This window comes from Dreissena polymorpha, chromosome 14 (assembly GCF_020536995.1).
Source record: "Dreissena polymorpha isolate Duluth1 chromosome 14, UMN_Dpol_1.0, whole genome shotgun sequence".
Taxonomy (NCBI): domain Eukaryota; kingdom Metazoa; phylum Mollusca; class Bivalvia; order Myida; family Dreissenidae; genus Dreissena; species Dreissena polymorpha.
In genome coordinates, this window is record NC_068368.1 from 25,331,764 (window position 1) to 25,348,832 (window position 17,069).

Here is a 17,069-nt window from a genome sequence, read left to right on the forward strand (position 1 = left end):
TAGAGATAAATTTCAATATGATTGACATGTTTATTATAAGGGATTTTGAAAAGAACATTATGCATGAACATGTTTTTAAGACATCTTAAGCTAGAACCCCCTGTAAAGTTTTTTTGTCAAACAACTGTTTTAAAATAGCCAAGTTATCAAGCAATATGGGGGATTGAATATATGACATGTTGTGCTTTTGTTTACCCATAATCCTTCACTGTTTAAAATGCCAATGCCCCATTATATTTTGATGGATGTTCCCCACAAAATAACTACACCCTACTGAAAAAAATAATTGTATTTAGCCTATTATTGCAGATCAAAGGAAAACCAGAAATTGGCAATATGAGTAGTATATTATGCATAGATTAACCAAAAAATATGCGCATGTGTTTTTCTTTGAAGATTTTAATCTTGACTCACAAAGTGTTTCATCTTTTCTAAGATTGTTTCAATATTTTGACAGCAAAATGATACTGATGCATTTACAAAGTGTCAACATAGAAAAGGTTTCAAATTGATTTTCACGCCCAAACAGTTGTTGCAGAATATATTTTGCACAGATGTAATATGTTGTAAGAAGTGAATCTGCAGACACATTGCAAGCAGCAAGATTAAAACAACAGAAACCTTAGAAAATGTCATTCCTCAAAAGAAAAACAGAAACTCATAAAGTTATAATATAAATTTTCATTTCTCTATTCATCAACTTGTTAAACTTCACAAGTATATACATGAATTGGCTCATATCTTTTTGTGTAGAAAATAACAAAATATGTTAAATGTTAGACAAATGGTTTTAAGTATTAGATGAGATAATATATTAAATATTTCCTAAAAAATATATTGATTATACATAATTATACGAATATAATTGATACACATGGAATAATGTATTGGAGATTAGAACCAATATATCGAAAACCCAAACACATTGAAATCTGTATACAAAACATGTTTCAATAACGCTTACAGTTGAAAATAAAAAAACTGCAACTATTGAACTTTAAGACAAGAAAATTCATCCATGTTTTGTACAAACTGTTCTAAAGTTTCCAATGATGTATTTTCAGACAAAGACAGGGGTCTTGTAAATGAAGGGAACACCATCTACCCTCAGGGAGGAGCCTCCAGCGAGGAGGTCGTTGCAGACGGTGGTAAGTTACCATGGTAACATGTTGATGTTGTCTTGTAAATGAAGGGAACAGCATCTACCCTCAGGAAGGGGCCTCCAGGGAGGAGGTTGTAGCAGACGGTGGTAAGTTACCATGGTAACATGTTGATGTTGTCTTGTAAATGAAGGGAACAGCATCTACCCTCAGGGAGGGGCCTCCAGCGAGGAGGTTGTAGCAGACGGTGGTAAATATCCATGGTAACATGTTGATGTTGTCTTGTAAATGAAGGGAACAGCATCTACCCTCAGGGAGTGGCCTCCAGCGAGGAGGTTGTAGCAGACGGTGGTAAGTAACCATGGTAACATGTTGATGTTGTCTTGTAAATGAAGGGAACAGCATCTACCTTCAGGGAGGGGCCTCCAGCGAGGAGGTAATTACAGATGGTGGTAATTTACCATGGTAACATGTTGATGTTGTCTTGTAAATGAAGAGAACAGCATCTACCCTCAGGGAGGGGCCTCCAGCAAGGATGTTGTAGCAGACGGTGGTAAGTTACCATGGTAACATGTTGATGTTGTCTTGTAAATGAAGGGAACAGCATCTACCCTCATGGAGGGGCCTCCAGCAAGAAGGTCGTAGCAGATGGTGGTAAGTTACCATGGTAACATGTTGGCGTTGCATCGGGCAGGGCAGGACTTGATAGGTGTACTAAAGGAGGAGGTAGATGTTACTTCTTAACATGCCTGCCAGAGTGACCTTTGTCCTGTTAAATATGTTCTACAGAATTCTACAGAATTCTACAGAATTCGGCCTGTTTTGAAAATATCAATTATTATAAAAAATTAAATATTTACATATGCGACAAATGACCCAAATCCACTTTATTCTCAAACTCCATTTATGTTTGATGGTCAAAGGTAACTTGACCTCTTAGCGTGACCGTGAGCTTTAAGGTAAGGTGTATGAATGGCACATATTATTTTGATAGTTTACATTTGTGCCAAGTCCGTCAAGTTATGGGTGAGACAGGATTGTTCAAGCCTATTTTAGGCCAAATGATACCTGACCTCTTAGTGTGATCTTGACCTTTGCATGTTATATGAAGTACGCTGTCTGCTGTTAGTGGTAATATTTGGTGCATTATTGTTTAAATTGCATGATGAACAAAATATTTACATTCTGGACATGCTTTTATATGGTTTATATGGTCAAATTTATACCTTGATCTCTCAGTGTGACATTGACCTTTGACTTAGGGATACGGGTGTTTCATGCAACACAGCGTCTTATGATGGTTTACATTTGTGTATAATTATTTTAAAATCCATCAATATATGGCAAAGTTTTTGCTGATGTAGGAAGTTTTGCACAAACTGAGTTGGTCAGTTCAACTGCTTTATGCTGCCATCTATACAGGAATAACATACACACATTTACAAACAGATAAAAATAAGTTATTTTTTAAGCATGAACTGCTGGAGAATATGATTTATGCAAAGTATCATTATTATTTGTAAGCATTGGAGAATAATAAACAAAATGTATGGCATACAGCAGTAGAATCAAAGGATATTGGTATGAATAAAAGTTTTCCTTTGTAAAATACTGAAGATATGTTCAGGTAGGGAGTATCACTTTCAGTAACTAACCAAAATGAAAAAATATTTAAAAAGGTTTATTATAAACTTTGTGTCAATTTGAGTCACAATCTATAAAGTAAATGGAATGTTGCTCAGAAATGCTATGAAAGAGAGAACTGTTATTTAGCCTTGTATAGAAAGGATATTTAAAGGGAGTTATTTCTCTCAGAACTGGGACGTTTAGAAACTATAAAAGGTGTAAACTGTATTTTTAATTTAAGTGAGTTAGGTAACCTAAAATAGATATCAAATGTCAAAGCTGGAGGTGCGATATCAAGGGAGTATACTGTACATTTTAAGTTGTCACATGCTGGTCCATATTTTAACATATTTCTGTTAAATTTGTATAACTTCACAAGTTGGCTTAGAAGACACCTGTACAATGCATAATTTGCATACATATTTAATTATGCCATTGATTTTAAAATTAAGCCTTAATGAGCTACATAACTGCATGACTGTCACTAATTATATTGTCTTGATCTAAATAAAAATATACTTCACTGATTCAGGATGAACAAAAATATTTTAATGCACTCTTGGTGAACTTCAATTTTAACTGAAAATATTTATGCAGCAATCCCCTCCCCCCTTTCTGATTCAACGAAGGCAATTTAAGGTTTCTGCCTCGAGCATTAATTTTGCAATTAGTACTGGTAAACTGAATAAAGCCAGGTTATTCCAGGAAATTGTGAGTAGTTTAACTAGTCACAATAATATGACTGTAGTACTGTTAAAAACTGCAAAATATCCAACAACCAAGCAAAAAACAGTTTTAAGCCAATTATTTATAAGAAGCAGCGATTGCATGGCTCAATAAATTCCTGATTGAAAACTTGTGGACCCAGGAATGAAGCAGCATGTTGCTATTGTTTTTGTCTCATGGCTTATTTCTGTTGAGTTTGTTTGCCCTATTTGTCTGTATATCGTAAAAATCGTGCAGGTCCTTATTTTGCTAAAGCCTTTCTTAATTTATGATTTTTGCAAGGTGTTTGCTTTACTTATGTTCAAGGTATTATATCATTTGAAGTGTGTATGTAAATGATCTTTCAACGTATTAATGTATTAAGTACATTACGGTAGACAAAGTTAATAAATATAATATATTGTATTAAACTGGAATATAAATTCCAAACACACATTGCTTTTAAATGCACACTAATCTAGTTTTTAGACACTTTAATCTGCTTACAATTTGGCCGCTTTCTGGGAAAACAGGGCTTAAGGCATAAGCATAAAGTGTTGTCACAGATTAGCCTGTGCAGTCTGCACATGCTAATCAGGGCCATCTCTTTACTCCAAAATTAAATTTTTGCTTAAAAACTTCCTTAAATAGAAAAATTCCATACAAGTGGAAAGTGCCAACCCTGATAAGCCTGTGTGGACTGCACTGCCTAGTATGGGACCGCATGCATTAAGCCCAGTTATCGCAGAGCGAGGCTGAATTAAAAAATGCAAAGATCATAAAACTCACTTGTATCGTTTCCCTGGGCGTATGTATACGTGTAGGATAGTGGCTTGTACATGTAAGTGTTGCATGCTGTACCATATTATTGGTCTTCAGCCAAACCTTTCTTCACGGAGGTCGATCGTATGATGAACAAGCGCGATCATCATCGACCTCTTGGGAGCACCTTACGACTTCGGTGCAATGCAGGCGGTGACCCACCCCCTGATGTTCAATGGATCAAGGATAGCACGCAGGTTTTGAGTTTCAGCGAGGAAGAAAGCGCGTCTAAAAAACACTGGACGCTGAAGTTACGGAACCTCAAAGAAAGCGACAGCGGGAGCTACCAGTGTGTTGTGTCCAACAAGCATGGCTTTATTAATTTTACATATTCTGTAGAAGTTATAGGTGAGAATGAAATACTTCCCTTCTTTTTTGTTCCTTCTGCAGTTTGCAATATTCTGTCCTGCTTCTTTCTGTTTATTTGTGTTTATCGTTGTGCTGCATTTTTTCAGTCTTATTTGGTGGTAAGCAAAAAAAAAATAAAAAGTACATTCCACACATTTCTGTTACTAGAAAATGCCCAGGATTTGCTGGATATGTGCTTCTAGTCAATCAATTTGTTTTGCCTATTGCATTCCCACTCCTATACTTTACTATTTTATAGGAATTTCGGTGCATTATTTAGCAGCACAGTTCAAAATACTTCTGAAAGATGATGGATGAGTTAACTTCTTAATTTGATATGCTTAAACTAGAGCTTTTTGCATAGTCATAGATATTAATTGTAATGACCTTAAGGCTTTTAGACCTTTGTTTATTGGGGATCCACCATTTCACCCTTATTTTAAGGTAAATAAGTATCTCAGTTTTTAGTTGAAGTTCCGGAAAAAAATGGCAGAGCAGAGAAATTCTAATTTTATAATTTATAGCAGTGTGATTGAAAAGTATGAATAAACATCAGTTTTGTTTTAAATGCATCTTTGAACAAAATAACATGAGGGAATGGCAAATATTGGCCCCAAAGAAACTAATAAAAGTAGAAAACGTCCTGGCAATTTTATGTAAGTTATCAGCTTATCACCTATGTACATTTATACCCATATGATTATAGATACATTCCAAAACCTAAGATTTCAGGCACTACATAAAACGTAGTTGTTAATTTAGCCCACATATAATAGCTGTCACATGCTTTTTAACCAGCTTATACCAGTGCTTTCCACAGGCCATTTAACAGTCCCTCGCCTGGAGGCTTTCGAAATCAGAGTCCTCCGGGCGCTTGAAATGTGCCTGTAAGGGTATTTTTCAATAACTGCAACTAACCATTCTTAAGATCAGAGCCATATCAACTTCTCCGAATATTTTTATAGCCGATTTACAACTCTCTGTCAATGAAATGTATCTCATTATCTAACTAAATCCTGCCTAAAGGCAGAGCGTCCCTGTATTGGAAAATAGATATTGACCAATGAGAGTGCATGCTTCTGATGAGTGACAGAACTCGCAGCATTCAATACTTGCAGTAAAATCATACAGACAACGAGGGAGGTTATTGTAAAAAATGTGTGGTTTTGAAACAGTTTGTTGTCTTCGTTCCCTACCACACTCGTCTATCCCTAAAGTGTACACCTCAACAATAAAATATCGGAAAATTACTTAGAAGACTGATGATGGCAACCGAGCGTAATCCTTGTGGAAATTGTGCATTTCATGCATAACATGGTCAAAACATTGATTGGACTCGTTAAGCGTTTTTACAAATTATTGTTGAATTTATTACACACAACTATAAATGTTTTGTTGAATTCTCAATTTAGCATAATGTTTAATCCTAAACGCGCTTCTGAATTTTAAAGGTAATGCAACATTACCAAAGTTTAGATTCAAATAAACAGTGTTCATGTATTCTATGTATCTTGTGTTTTTCCTTTGTCTCAATAAAAAGTGCGCGAAAATTATGCAGACATGTACAGCGTCACATGGTAAGTGTGGGTGTGTGATTTGTTGTATAAAAACGCAAACAAAACGTCTGGCAATTTATGCATTTTCAGTGGGAAAACCCCCGTCCCAATAGGACGTTATTTCTTCTAATCTTTAAATAGTCACATGGGCCAAAATTCATTTGATACTTACGAAAGATGACGAATGTTTATTTATAAATTCTTTATTCTTGAGCACTTTTAGTTTTATCCTCATTTTTTATCAGAATCTGGTTTGAAAAATGGAATATACAGGATTATCGGGTAATGAAAAGCTACGCGAAAAGAAGTCAGTATGAAGTAATTGATAGTCTCGTTGATACTGATGGATTGGGGAATCAATCTGGTCTGGCTTATGCGTATCTACAGGAGGCCTGTAATGGTTAAACAATTAAAAAATGTTGTTATCAATTACTTTATAGCTGGGTTTTTTTTCTTGGAAGTAATAACGCACCAAATTATTTCATATATACATGTAAAAAAAAGTAAAGGTATGGAGAGGACTGCCCTCCATAACTGACCTCTAATGGTCCCGGGGCGTGTGAAAAAATTCCTGTGGAAGGCACTGTCTTTTACATTAAGTGTGTTTTAGAATGTTTCATTTAATCATATTATTGTAAAATCAAAAGGAATCAAACAATGACTTTAAAGTGTGAAATAATAATTTATGATGATAATGATCATGTGTATTAGAAAAAAAGATTTTTTTTTTCCAAGAAATAGATAACAGTCATGTTGTCATATATCACGATAGTCATGAATCACGCTTTCTAATGACTTGGACACCATGTGTTATAAAAAACACCCATGTGTTATAAAAAGTAAAGATAAGAAAGACCAGACTTCACAAACAGTTTAGTCATGAAACGGACTTGAATTTATTATCAAGGAGAAAACAAAGCAATGCCATCACCAAATAAGTGGATGAGAGGTTGTAAATTGCTTGGCTATTTAAAAAAAAATGCTTAAAATGAGGGCACAAGTTTTCATGCTGGATGATGTATTGAGCATCTTAATGTATATAAGATAAAAAAAAAATGCCCTTATTATCAAAAATGATTTTTTAAACAATTTTCTTGGTTATTAAGCCGTATGAAAATACAATATTTATTTTATTGTGTAATTTAAAGTAGCAATGATGGGATTAGGGGGGGGGGGGGTTCAGCAGGTTAAATTCATCAGTTATAATAGTCTATGATACGCCACTGTATAAATTAAACACACTGTCTTGATATCTTGATAATTCATTATAGTAATGGATGGTAAGGTACTTGAAATTGATGCTTAATTGTAACAGTTTCTGATCTTAAATGGTATCAGAACTCTTTCTTACTCTCAATCTTGTTTACCGATGCAATGCAGATGTGTTTGTTCATGTTACAAAATAAGTATTAGTATGATCATTTGAATTTGTAAGCCTCAAGTGATGCTTTCAGTACATTTACAAATGTTCCTAGTCCCCATTGCTTGTTTCAGCAAGCTATTTAATGGGAACTGAACCTGGTATCATGGGAACACCGAGTTATTCATTATACTCCACGAAAGATATTATTTCCAAGTTAACAATCTACCTATGCACATGTATTTAGCGTTTCAGTTTCACTTTATTCTTGTTGATATTGGAAAAGAGGGGGTTTAATGCATGTGTGTAAAGTGTCCACCCAGATAAGCCTGTGCAGTCAACACAGGCTAATCAGGGACGACACTTTCCGCCTAAACTTGATTTTTTCTATGGAGAGACTTCCTTTAAATAAATAATGCTATGAAAGCGTAAAGTGTTGTCCCTGATAAGCCTGTTCAAACTGTTTTTCCCAGAGAAAGGCTTGTATATTTATGTGATTGGAATAAAAGATGAAGACACATATAAACATTACGATAAACTCTTTCCCACTTAAAAGTCAACTGAATATGGCTATGTGCAAACAGCATAAAACCAGAACAGTCTGCGAGTAACTCACTGTCTGTTCAGTTTCTATTCTGTTTGCTGATCATCGGTATCTAAGGGTTAGAAACGAACCCTTCAAAACTTGCATGTAGTAGGAAAGGTCTTTATTAAACTTCACTAAGGGACTTGAAATGCGTCAAAATAAGTATCTAAGTGGTAAAGGGTTAAATAATAATTATTGTTTTTAGGGAAGATTGATACCCAGGCCACGCTGATAGGACCCGACCCGCTGAATGAGACAGTCCCTATTGGTGGTTTAGCAACCTTCCAGTGCAAGGTGAAGAGCAAAGTAAAGCCCCATATTAGGGTATGTGTTGTGTACTAGATTACCTTTTATCTCAATATTAACCCATTTATGCCTAGCATCTAGAAAAAAAGGCCTTTGCAAACAGCGTAGACCCAGATGAGACGCCGCATGATGCGGCGTTCTCATCAGGGTCTGCACTGTTTGCTTAAAGGAATTTCTGTAAGAAATATTCTAAATATAGAAATAAATATACAAGACATCCCTAATTTTGGAAATAAATTTATTCAATATAGAAGGATGGGAGAGTCCACTAGGCATAAATGGGTTAAGAAACTTTTTATATTATCACATACCCTGCTCTGAGTTTTCATTTTAAAGTTATCTTATATCTTATTCTCTCTTGCTATAAGTATTCACATTAATGCGTATCTAATTCACTCAATTTTTAAACTGTTTTTATTTTATAACACTAATATTCAAATTTAAAAAGGAGAATATTTTCATGCACACATCGCTAACTTTTCCTCCATTGATAATATAACATGTCATGACACAAAAATGGAACAAACTTAAACTCTATACTTCAACAAGCTCCTGTTCACATTTCGTCCAATTTCCCTCTTGTACCAGTGGTTGATGCTCATGAATATACTAATTATAATGATTGCATTTAATTATTCACAAAATTTCTCTTGAATATTTTCCCACCTCCCAAATTAAACCTTTCAGAAGCAAAGAGAAAATGGCTATTATGCAACCAGCCTAAAACCAGAACAGCCTGCAAGTAACTGTAAGCTGTTCAGGTTTTATGCTGTTTGCTGCTCATAGGTATCTTAGGGTTGGAATGGATAATCCTTTAAAACTTGAATCTAGTAAGAAAGGTCCTTAATTTAATTTGATTTTCTTAGGGACCACAAAAGCATTAAAATGCATATCTGAGTGACATTTATCATATTTCACACTAACAAATCTCGTATATCACATATCGTTACTATAAATAGTAACAAAATGATGTCGCGAGTGGGCCGTTATTCGTATCTAGCGGGCCAATATAACTTATATCAGCCCTAGGGCCGATTTTTCATATCAGAAAAGAATGGGATCGCGCGGCTTATACTGAACAATTAGCGTCCACATTCATTCTTAGCTATAAAGAAGTAAAACATCATCTACTGGTTATTGTTCTACTCACCGAAGTTGTATTATAACCGTGTTTATTTTCGTAAAATTTAATTTGCTTCCATGACGAAGTAAATTCTGGACACATTTCTCCATCGTCATCCATCTTTTCGATTTAAAAGGACTGGATGTAAGCAGGCAATTCTTTGAGGATAGACATTCTTTGATCGATTGACAAAAGAAGGACGTATTCGTCAAAGAAATTACCATTTCAATTCAACATCGATTTTCTTCAAACAGTTAAAGAACCATTCACTGACGCTTATCTTAAATTTAGGCATAATCCATCAATTGTTCAACAAAACATCGCGTTATTCGAGTCGACATTTTAACGAAATCGAAAATGCAGTCTCACCAGTTTCATTCTAGTTTTATATCTCAACACTGTTATTTACATTCATAATATCATATTAATCCATCGTAAACACACACACTAATTGTTCGATGCTTAACAAAATATTTAACTGTTAAATAAAACACTCCAAGTCCGATTTGTTGTTGTCCTAAAATCCAGAGAGTTTAGGTAGTTTCGTCATTGAAATGACGTCACATGAGGTACGTCATAAATTGCGTAATCAATTGAATGAAAATAAAAGTACGGAAAGCTGTTTTTGTATAAATTTTCGTGAAGGACCAAAATAGTATTATATGTGATATAAACGATAACACACGACAGAGATGGGCCGGGCGTCTACAATCGGCCCTTGTCGAATAATGGCCCTCGGGCCATTATGTCGGCAGCGGGCCGATTATAGACGCCCGGCCCAGCTCTGCTGTGTGTTATTGTCTCAATATCACACATACAAACCTCATATATCAAACATAGAAATCTCATATTTCATACTTTAAAATCTCATATTTCACTTGTACAAATCTCAAATTGCACACAACCAGATATCTTATTTCACACTTAAAAATCCCATATTTCACACTTACAAATTGTAAATGTCACACTTACAATAATCCAGTGGTTAAAGCGCCTGGACCGGGACACGATCTTCAACACCAACGACTCCATCTTCGAGGTCAAGGATGAGAAGTTCCTTGTTCTTAAGACGGATGATGTTCACCCGCGGGACGGGTACTATGTCAACAAGCTCATCATCAAGAACGTTAAACAGTCGGATGTCGGCATGTATATATGTCTGGGGACAAACACTCTGGGATACAGTTTTAGAAGTGCCTTCTTGACTATTAAGACAGGTTTGTTATTAATATGAGGGCCTGCTTCCAAGAGCCTCTGAATGCTTTCATTTCATATGGATATTAGAATATGATACACAATAGGAAAAGAACATAATTGGGCTGTGGTCCGTGAAAAGGTGGTTTTATGCATGTGCCCACAGGCTTATCAGGGACGACACTTTCCGCTTTTATAATATTTTTCGTTTAAAAAAAGTCTCTTCTAAGCAAACATCCAGTTTAGGTGGAAAGTGTCGTCCCTGATTAGCCTGTGCAGACTTTTACAGAGCACAGTCCAATTAATGCTGTTAGTTTAAACCTATGTATTTAAGCTCTATTGCATTGAAAGCTGAAGGCTTATTTGAAATGATCTCGAGTCTATTTCCTGGGACTAAAACCAGTACTTGGTGTCTATGGGGGAGATCTTAAGAACGCTCCCACAGTGGGGATCGAACCCGTGAACTCTTGGTTGCTAGGCAGACACCATATCCACCACACTACGACAACCATCTAATGCTGTCAATGTACCCAAATATAAACAGTTTCAAAAAATGTCACTTTCCTGAGAAAAGTAAATGACATTTTTATTAAAATTACAGCATATAAGATCAGGTTTAAAACATTTTAGTTTTGTTGTTATCATTCTTTTTATCAAACCCCTCCCTCCCCCCCTATTGGTGTGGGAGATGGGAGACAATAAGCATTGCACTTGTCAGTCCATACATCTGTCTTTATGCCCTAAAACTTGTTGGATCTCCCTAAAACATTCACAGATGAAAGACCCCAATGCTTAAATGATTATTCTCAAGAAATTTGTATTACTTCAAATGATGGCAGAGTTATGGCCCTTTCTCATTTGGTCAGGTCTTAAAGCTAGTTTTTTTACTCCTTTTTAAGAATTGGGTTGATCCTGCTCAAACTTTAACTATTTTATTTTTTGAATAAGTAGATTATTATCAAGAAAGGAATTTTGGCTTGGGCAAAATTTGTAATAATTATGGCCCTTTGTCTGTGTGTTTTAGTCTTGTTAAAGAACAAAGTGAATCTCGCTTAAACTCACAGTTGAATGACCCTAATGTGTAGATAAGCGTCCATTCAGGAATTTTGGCTGGGAAATAATTGGGCAGAACTATGACCCTTTCTCTGTTTTTCCATTTTGGAATAAATAGTCTCACAATTTTGTGTTTTCAACTCTTTGAACTTCCTGGCAGATTTTGCTCAAACTTCCACCGCTGAATGACCTTAAGTTGTAAATGATTGTAAAGAATAATGTTTTACAGCGATCAGTTGTGGCTGAATGCAGGTCCTTTTTCTTTTTGTCCACATAGAATATGCAGTTGATATATATGGGGACATCAGTGTCTTGGACATATTTCTAGTTTTGCTAATACCCGGTATATTACTATTTTTCCTTCTTATGCATGGTTATTTAACACCATCTAATGTCATAATTGTTTCATTCCTATGCAACTCAGCTCCAAATGGCCAATAAACAATGATAAATCAAACAATAATTGTTTTGTGCAGGGGATGCTATTGAGGGTTGGGACGACAGACCTCGCACCATAAACACTGGATACTCGGACAATCACAAGCTGTCAGGCAGTACTGGTAACCCTGGTAACGGCAGCTTGCCACTCATCATTGCCATACCTGCCTGTGTGGCGGTGGTGATAGTAGCGGTCGCAATATTCGTTCTGAAGCGGCGGAGGAAGTGCAACACGCAGGCCAATGCTCGGGCCGCGAGTAGAAACACTAGGTTTAATGCTGTGCCTACTCAGGAGAGAGACAATTTTACACCGCAGCAGCCTTTTCATCAAACCGTGCCATTGGCCCCTGTAGTCACGCAGAAAGGGCCTCCAAGTGGCGTGAGATCTGTATATGTTGACAAGATGTCGTCCCAAAATCATAGTCTTGATTTCTACTCAGACATTTCATCCGTGTCCCGCTGCCAACATCATCCTCAACAGCCGGGTCACCACCCACATCCATACAACTATGGTCAGTCACAATAGCAGCCTTGTCTTGACCTCGGCTGTATTGACCTTGAATATGTTGACTGCATATCGTTCCTATGGTAACATTGTACTCATACTCAATCACATTGACAAACTGTGTTATTATGTAGGTGTAACTGATCAATGTGCTATTGAATCGAAGGGTGAACCTCTTGGTTCACCGCCATTTGTCATATTACTGTGATAATTTTAAATCAAGTCAGTGTAGTGATACGTAGGGTTGTGTGAGAAGAGAAAAAGTAGTTCATTGAGACGTTCTTTCAGAATGATATTTGTCTAGTAGGTTTAAGATTTTGTACAGGCATATCTGGTATATACGTTTACTTGTTATTTATTATTATGTATGTGAGTATTATAATTATTATAAAGTATTATAGATTTAAAGTCTATTGAAATGCACATGTATAAAAGTCCATTCTTGCATTTTGTAGAGTATTATTATATTTTCAATTCCTATAGTATTGAAAAAAAAGATATAATTTGAAATAATGGACATGCAAATCTAACAAATCTTAATATATAATTTAATTTCATAGCACAAATATTTTTATTTTTTTAAGCATAAATATTTGGAAGCTAATGATGGCTAGTAAATTTACATTCATGCGAAAGTGGAAGGAAGTTTTAATGATAAAAATATCACATATCAATGTTAGGCATGAGCCATAGAAAGTCATATGTTGCTTTTGTATTTGCAAAAGAGAGAACACTGTTCTTCCATGTTTGGAATTTGCCAAGTGTTTTAAGACTTGTAACTTTTTAGACTTTGATTTGTGATGTCTTAGAATGATTTTGGAAGAACAAAATATTTTCAATACTGTACTGTACCTTGCAAAAATGAATATGAATATTACAGATTATATCTCTTAAATTGAAATAATATGGAGTCATATTATATATACTTAACAACTTAACATATTTGTGAAAAGATGAAGTTTAATTTTACATAATGTATTATTTGTTCTCTTAATTTTTCTGTATGATAACCTTGAGAATAAAGTTCATTTTGTAAAGCGTTGTTAAACATTTATTTTACATGTGCTTTTTTTGATGTCAATGGTGCATGCAACAAAAGCAAGCAATCATGGTGCTAATAATTCTGGGCATTTGGTGTTGTGGTTATAGCCCTCTGGTGTTTTTTTATTCTTTGTAATTGGAAGAAAAAAGACAATATCCATAAAACGAGTTTTATTTTGAAATACAGTGAAATGTGTCTGAAATATGTATTTTAAAGCCATCTGTTTGAGATACTCATATGTTTTCATATTTGTTTATTGCTATTTTATATTTTTGAAGTATGTATTTTGAACGCAATTTTGTAGAAAAAGCTGTTTATTTTTGGGGTAATTTTCTTGTTGCTGAAAATTTGATTTTGTGTACGAGTGCTCTTTGAATCTGTTTGGTTTGCATGAAAAAATACATTTTTGGAAATGTTGATAATTGAGTTTAAGTTGGAAGGTTTCCTGAATGAAAAGGTGCTTTCTTGATAGATGTTGAAAGTTGAAGGTAAATCTTTGGAATACAAGGGCCCATGTTTATGAAGGTTCTTAAAGAATTGGTAATTTAAATAAAAAATAATTTCTTTTCTTTTTTAGCTCATCTATTTTTTGAAAAAAAAAAAAGAGCTATTGTCATCACCTTGACGTCGGCGTCCGGTTAAGTTTTGCATTTAGGTCCACTTTTCTCAGAAAGTATCAATGCTATTGCATTCAAACTTGGTACACTTACTTACTATCATGAGAGGACTGGGCAGGCAAAGTTAGATAACTCTGGCGTGCGTTTTGACAGAATTATGTGCCCTTTTTATACTTAGAAAATTGAAAATTTTGGTTAAGTTTTGCGTTTAGGTCCACTTTTCTCAGAAAGTATCAATGCTATTGCATTCAAACTTGGTACACTTACTAACTATCATAAGGGGACTGTGCAGGCAAAGTAATGTAACTCTGACTGGCATTTGGACAGAATTATGTGCCCTTTTTATACTTAGAAAATTGAAAATTTGGTTAAGTTTTGTGTTTAGGTCCACTTTATTCCTACAGTATCAAAGCTATTGCTTTCATACTTGCAACACTTATTAACTATCATAAGGGGACTGTGCAGGCAAAGTTATGTAAATATGACTGGCATTTGGACGAAATTATGGGCCCTTTATACTTAGAAATTTAAAATTTGGTTAAGTTTTGTGTTTTGGTCCACTTTACCCCTAAAGTATCATAGATATTGCTTTCATACTTGGAACACTCGCAAACTATCATAAGGGTACAGTAAAAGGACAAGTTGCATAACTCTGGTTGTCATTTTTACGGAATTATGGCCCTTTTTTGACTGAGTAACTTTGAATATATGGTTAAATTTTGTGTTTCGATCCACTTGACTTCTTAAGTATCAAGGCTATTGCTTTCAAACTTCAAATACTTTCATGCTATCATGAGGTAACTGTACCTGGCAAGTAGAATTTTACGTTGACCTTTGAATGACCTGACATACCACAATAGACTCCACCCAAACCATCCCCTGTGCCCTCCCCCCCCCCCCTAAATTTTTTTTTTAAAGATCATCTCACAAATGACCACCACACCCTCACACTATACCCCCCCACCCCCCCCCCCCCCCTCCGAATTTTTTTTTTGTTAAAAACACAAATATTTATTTTTATTATTTTATGTTTGAAATACTGTCCAACCATCGCACCCAAGAAGAATCTCCCCCCTCCCCACCACCCCCCTATTTTTTTTTTTTAAGATCATCTTACAAATGACCACCACACCCTCACACTATACCCCCCACCCCCAAATTACTTTTTTTTGAAACGGTTAAAAAACACAAATATTTATTTTTATTATTTTATGTTTTGAAATACTGTCCAACCATCGCACCCAAGAATCCCCCCCACCCACCCCCATTTTTGCATTTTTTTTCGCATTTTTGGAAGATAATGTAATAAATGTCCACACCCCCACACTATACACCCCTCTTCACTCCACCCCTCCCTCCTTTGTGATTGAAAATGAGAGTCCCTTCACCTTTAAAAAGAAAATAGATGAGCGGTCTGCAACTGCAAGGCAGTGCTCTTGTTTGACAAATTATTTTAATAATATTTGTAAGCTCGGAAAATCCATCTTGTAATTATTGTATTTCAAATAATGGTTATTTCTTTTACAAAAGTTCTGTTTCATCAAGTGTGCTTTTATGATATACTTTGGTATTAGTGAAAACTGTGTCATAAATTTCCATCTGGAATGTGTACAAGTAGGACAAAGAATTAAAGTACAAAAAAGTACAAAGAATAAAAAAACTGTGTGTTTCTGTTTTTAGTTTTTCGTCAAATTATCTTCTTTAGATAGCACAGTTAATTCATTGCACTTTGTTTTTAGTTTGTTGTTGTTACTTGTTTGTTGCACAATCATGATATAGATTTGATTTAAGATTTGAATAGAAAATTTCTTTGTTATATATATGTTCATAGGCTGCCAGAAGCCATAGACCCTTACTGTACAGGGACATAAATAAATTGACACAACAGCTACATAATATAGGAGCTTTGCTCTGAGGAAAGAGTGTATTATGCAGATGCGTAATGTCTTGTGCCAGATATCAGGGATAACAAACAAGAGGCTTCTTGTAAACAAAAAATACCATCAAAGGGGAAAGTTTTGTTCCGAATTAGCCTGTGCAGACTGCAAAGGCTAATCTGGGACGACACTTAACCCTCATGCATCAAACCCGGTTAACTCATAGTGAGACTGACACGGATTACCATTCAAAGTTTCCGTATGCTTTTTTTAAGGGGAATTAATGATTGGGAGTTTTTAGTTAGAAAATCTCACAGTGGTGTGTGATTTTTTACAGTAAATTTTTTGTATACGTTAAACAAGCATTACACACAAAAAAACTATTTCTGTTCAAGTTGTATGTTTTAATTTGTAGTACTGGTTTATAGTGCAATAGTTGTATATAAGTTTGTATAATTATTTCTACAAAACCATTTGCATTCATTTGTAGCATTGATTTTTTTACAGACTTCTTTGGGTAAATTTATCTACAATAGCCACCAGAAAGTTCATGACTTTTTTCGGCACTTAGTCTCACAGTTTTGGGTGCAATTGTGGCGTACGTTCATAAAAAGGCATATCATCACACATTTTATGAGAGAAGAAATTACATGTTCATCAAAATCGTATGTTGTTGCATACATGTCATACTTGCTTTTTTTGTATTTTTGTACCTTTAAAACCATTTTAGCTATTGGCTACCATTAACAGGTACCATAAACGTCTACCATGTGATGAAACTATTCATATCACATCTTCGCCACTGCATGAA

General features: G+C 35.1%; 1 protein-coding gene across 6 annotated transcripts in view; it reads left to right on the plus strand.

Annotated features, from left to right (window-relative positions):
- Positions 1–15,339, plus strand: part of LOC127858674 (fibroblast growth factor receptor-like 1) — a 170,200-nt gene extending 154,861 nt beyond the window's left edge. For 5 of the 6 annotated variants that reach the window (XM_052395880.1, XM_052395881.1, XM_052395879.1 and 2 more), the window contains exons 4-8: positions 1,065–1,148; positions 4,311–4,601; positions 8,309–8,427; positions 10,515–10,749; positions 12,256–15,339. In XM_052395880.1, coding sequence (XP_052251840.1) covers positions 1,065–1,148; positions 4,311–4,601; positions 8,309–8,427; positions 10,515–10,749; positions 12,256–12,743 — 1,217 coding nt within the window. In that variant the 3' untranslated portion in view covers positions 12,744–15,339. The remainder of the gene's footprint in view (positions 1–1,064; positions 1,149–4,310; positions 4,602–8,308; positions 8,428–10,514; positions 10,750–12,255) is intronic. The other variant, XM_052395882.1, reaches the window with a different exon arrangement.
- The last annotated feature ends 1,730 nt before the right edge of the window (positions 15,340–17,069 follow it).